Source organism: Rhinolophus ferrumequinum, chromosome 13 (genome assembly GCF_004115265.2).
Source record: "Rhinolophus ferrumequinum isolate MPI-CBG mRhiFer1 chromosome 13, mRhiFer1_v1.p, whole genome shotgun sequence".
NCBI classification, from domain to species: domain Eukaryota; kingdom Metazoa; phylum Chordata; class Mammalia; order Chiroptera; family Rhinolophidae; genus Rhinolophus; species Rhinolophus ferrumequinum.
The window spans coordinates 58503298-58506761 of NC_046296.1; the positions used below are offsets into that span (position 1 = coordinate 58503298).

Consider the following 3464-nt stretch of genomic DNA (forward strand, 5'->3'; position numbering starts at 1 on the left):
TGCCTGTTTAAGTGGGGGAAAGGTCAGCAGAGACCAGGTTTGCCTCACTCAACAAAAGCTCTGTGAGTCCAGAGAGAAACAGAAGCCTCAAGCTTTAAAGCAAACTTCAAAAGGGATCTACTCTGTCTCTGCCTGGGGTGTCGGGAGAGGGCCAGAGGAAGAGCCACTAAGTGCTAGAAACCCAGAAAGTGCTGATTCCAAAAACAAAAACCACACTTCTTAGGCAGCTGGGAGAGGTTGGCACTATCAAGTTACCTTCCCTAGAAGCTGCTGAAAGCTGGCAGATCTGAGCTATCATGGCCATAGGATTTTCATGTGGTCTCCAAGTATAAACTGCCTGTCTGGTTCTGAGACCCCCTGCAGCAGGCTAAATGTCTGAAATTAGAGCTCATCAAGGATTAAATCTCAAAATGTGGCTGCTCCGACTTTAAATAACAGCCCTCCAAAGCATCGTGTTCTACCCATCACGTGGCCTTTCTCAGTACTTAGAATAAAGCATTCTAGGTTCCCCAGAGATACACATTTACGTAAAGTTCAGCAATAGGAGAATCAACTCCTGATTCGGCCTTTACCCAGGAGCTCCAGCCCCAAAGATAACTTACAATTTCATGGGGTACAGTGTTGACCCTTGAGGAGCTGAAGGGAACCCAGTAACCAGCCTTCCAGACAGATAGCGTGACCCCACACCGGTGATTAACAGAAAAAATGTTATCTAAATTTAAATTGCACAAATGACAATTTTAACTTTCAAAGAATAGGGAGCAAAGGCCCCATAAGAGACACAAGTGTCTTTAGGACACAGAGACAGTACACATGAGGTCAAAAGTTTTGATACTGGGTGCCTAAGTACCACCCATAGTCTTCCTCTGGGCCTGGGATAGGAGCAACCCGGTCTCCCATGGCCACCCAACCCCCACACGTCCCCCAAAGAATTTCATCCTCATTTACAACAAACACTATTAGAGAGTTGGTGGCTAGAAAAAAACCTTGCCTAGCTGAATTCGCCTCTTGCCCCAAATTCATTAAGATATTTTTGTATACTATTAAACCACAGGAGCCATTTTATAAATGTCATCATCATAGTCTTTTAATATTTTACATAAAAAACTGTATACACAGCTTATAGAACTTTTATGTAAACATCATAAGCTCACCACTTTGTCATTTGTCAGTTTATTTAAAAAATAAAAAACAAGACAACAATTTAGTAGAAGTACCACTGGGTGGGGAAGGGGGGAGGAAGGAGACTAGGGGCAGGTTCATTCTCTGTACAGAGATGCAGAGAAAATTTCACATAGTTTTAGAGACTGTCTTGTGAAAAAAAGGGAGGGGGGAGGGTTAGGTAGGCCCCAATACTTGTTACTGCTGTTTATCAAAATAGTGTGCAGACCTGCACAAAAAAAATAACTAAACAGTGTTGCCACTTTTTTCAAGAAAACAAAACAAAAATTAGTGGTTTCTTTTTCCTTTTTTTTAAGTCATCACTTTTCTTTAAAACATCAGAAGTAGATGAGGTTACAGCGTACAAGTGTGGTCAGAATGCTACTGTCTTATGCAAATGACAAGTGCATTAAGTGTCAAACAATGAAATAATTGTGCAAAGAATTCTTTCAAAATAAAACCCAACAAAATTTAGCCTTTAAATAAATCAAATAACATCAGTTTCTTGGACTAAACAATTTTCACTTGTAGGACAGGCACAAAGTTCGCTTATGGCAAAAACAACCTGCAGCACACTCTCCCTCCTGCTGCCCAGGGCTGGTGGCTGGTGAGGTGTTCACTGGGGCTGGCCCGCAGGAGACGTGAGTCTGGAAGCTGTGTCCTCTCAGCCCCAAGTCAGTTGCAAATGTCTTCCCCAGGGGTTGGAAAGACGACCAAGTCCAGTTCATGCTTGGATGGGCGCCTGAATCAGGCTGGGCTGGAGCTGTTCTAGCGCCCTGTCACTCCACCCACCACCACCATTAAATAACACCATCCTACCTCCGAAAATAAAATTATATCTATATTTATATAACACCCCGTCCTCCCCAACCCTCCCCTCCCGCAGTTCCCGTGGTCTATGTTACACACAAGAGATAGCAGGCGTTCACTGGTTATGGGCGAACGTATGATGGGGCTCGGCCGGACCCCGGCGCCAAGCTCCTCTCCAGGGACCAGAGGCGGGGGCGGAGTGGTACGGGAAGGGGGAAGTCGGAAGATACACACAGCCACACACTCGAAAGAGGCTTGGCTCTTCAGACAAGGGTGCTCAGGGGACCCTTGGCACTCAGCGGTGCGCCTGAATCTGTGCAACATAGCTGGACGCACACAGACACTGGAAAGGGGGTGCCCAGTGCCTCCCATGCCGATTCCCGGCGCCAGGGCCACAGCCTCCACGCCACGGCTGCCGGGCGGGAAGGCAGACACCAGACAGTCCGGTGGGATCATTGAGGGAACCGGCCCGGGAGGGGGGCCGCGCTGGCAGGGGCGGGCGGGCGCGGCCCTCATAGCACCTTGCAGCAGTTGATGCAGCCGTTCTGGGAGCCGTAGCGCTTCTGTAGCGCGGCGCGCGTGGCCGTCTCGAAGACCTCACGCACGCCCTCCTTGGTCTTGGCGGAGCACTCGAGGTAGTCGTAGGCTTGGATGCGCACGGCCATGGCGCGGCCGTCATCCGTGCGCACGGGTTCCTGCTTCATGCGGGCCAGCTCTGTGCGGACGTGCTCGTCACTGCGCAGATCTTTCTTGTTGGCCACTAGAATGATGGGCACGTTAGGGCAGAAGTGCTTCACCTCGGGCACCCACTTCTCGGGGATGTTCTCCAGCGAATCCGGGCTGTCCACCGAGAAGCACATGAGGATCACATCGGTGTCCGGGTAGGAGAGCGGCCGCAGGCGGTCGTAGTCCTCCTGACCCGCTGTATCCCACAGCGCCAGCTCCACCTGCTTGCCGTCCACCTCGATGTCGGCCACATAGTTCTCGAAGACGGTGGGCACGTAAACCTCGGGGAATTCGTCCTTACTGAACACGATCAGCAGGCACGTCTTGCCGCAGGCGCCATCGCCCACCACCACCAGCTTCTTGCGGATGGCCGCCATGAGCGGGCCGGGCCCGGGCAGCAGGAGGGGGCCCGCGAACGCCTCGCTGCCGTCCCGCTCGCCGCTCACCTCGGGCTGCGCGCTGGGGGCAAGGGTCGCTAGCTGCACCCAGGCCCCGCGGTGGCGCGTCCTCTCGGTGCGCTCCGGCTGCCGCGGCGGGGGCGGTGGGGGCGCGGGGGCATAGGGCGCACCGTGAGTCTCCGCGCTGCTCCCGGGCGGTGGCCTCTCTTCTCGCCCCACACCCGGGGTCAGCGCCTTTGTGCACAAACGCTCCTTGTGGCTGGAGCGGCGGCCCGACCTGAACTCCCTCCTGGGTCTCCCTAGGCCTCTCCAAGAGTACAGGAGAGCACAGGACTCCGGCCAGACTGCGGTGGCAGATGCAGGCTGCGG

At 53.0% G+C, this 3464-nt stretch overlaps 1 protein-coding gene across 1 annotated transcript; it reads right to left on the bottom strand.

Moving 5' to 3' along the window:
* Window positions 1-1065: 1065 nt before the first annotated feature.
* On the bottom strand, window positions 1066-3464 carry RHOB (ras homolog family member B). The gene has a single exon (XM_033125323.1). It carries the CDS (start codon window positions 3072-3074, stop codon window positions 2484-2486), a length of 591 nt encoding a protein of 196 aa, XP_032981214.1. The 5' UTR covers window positions 3075-3464; the 3' UTR covers window positions 1066-2483.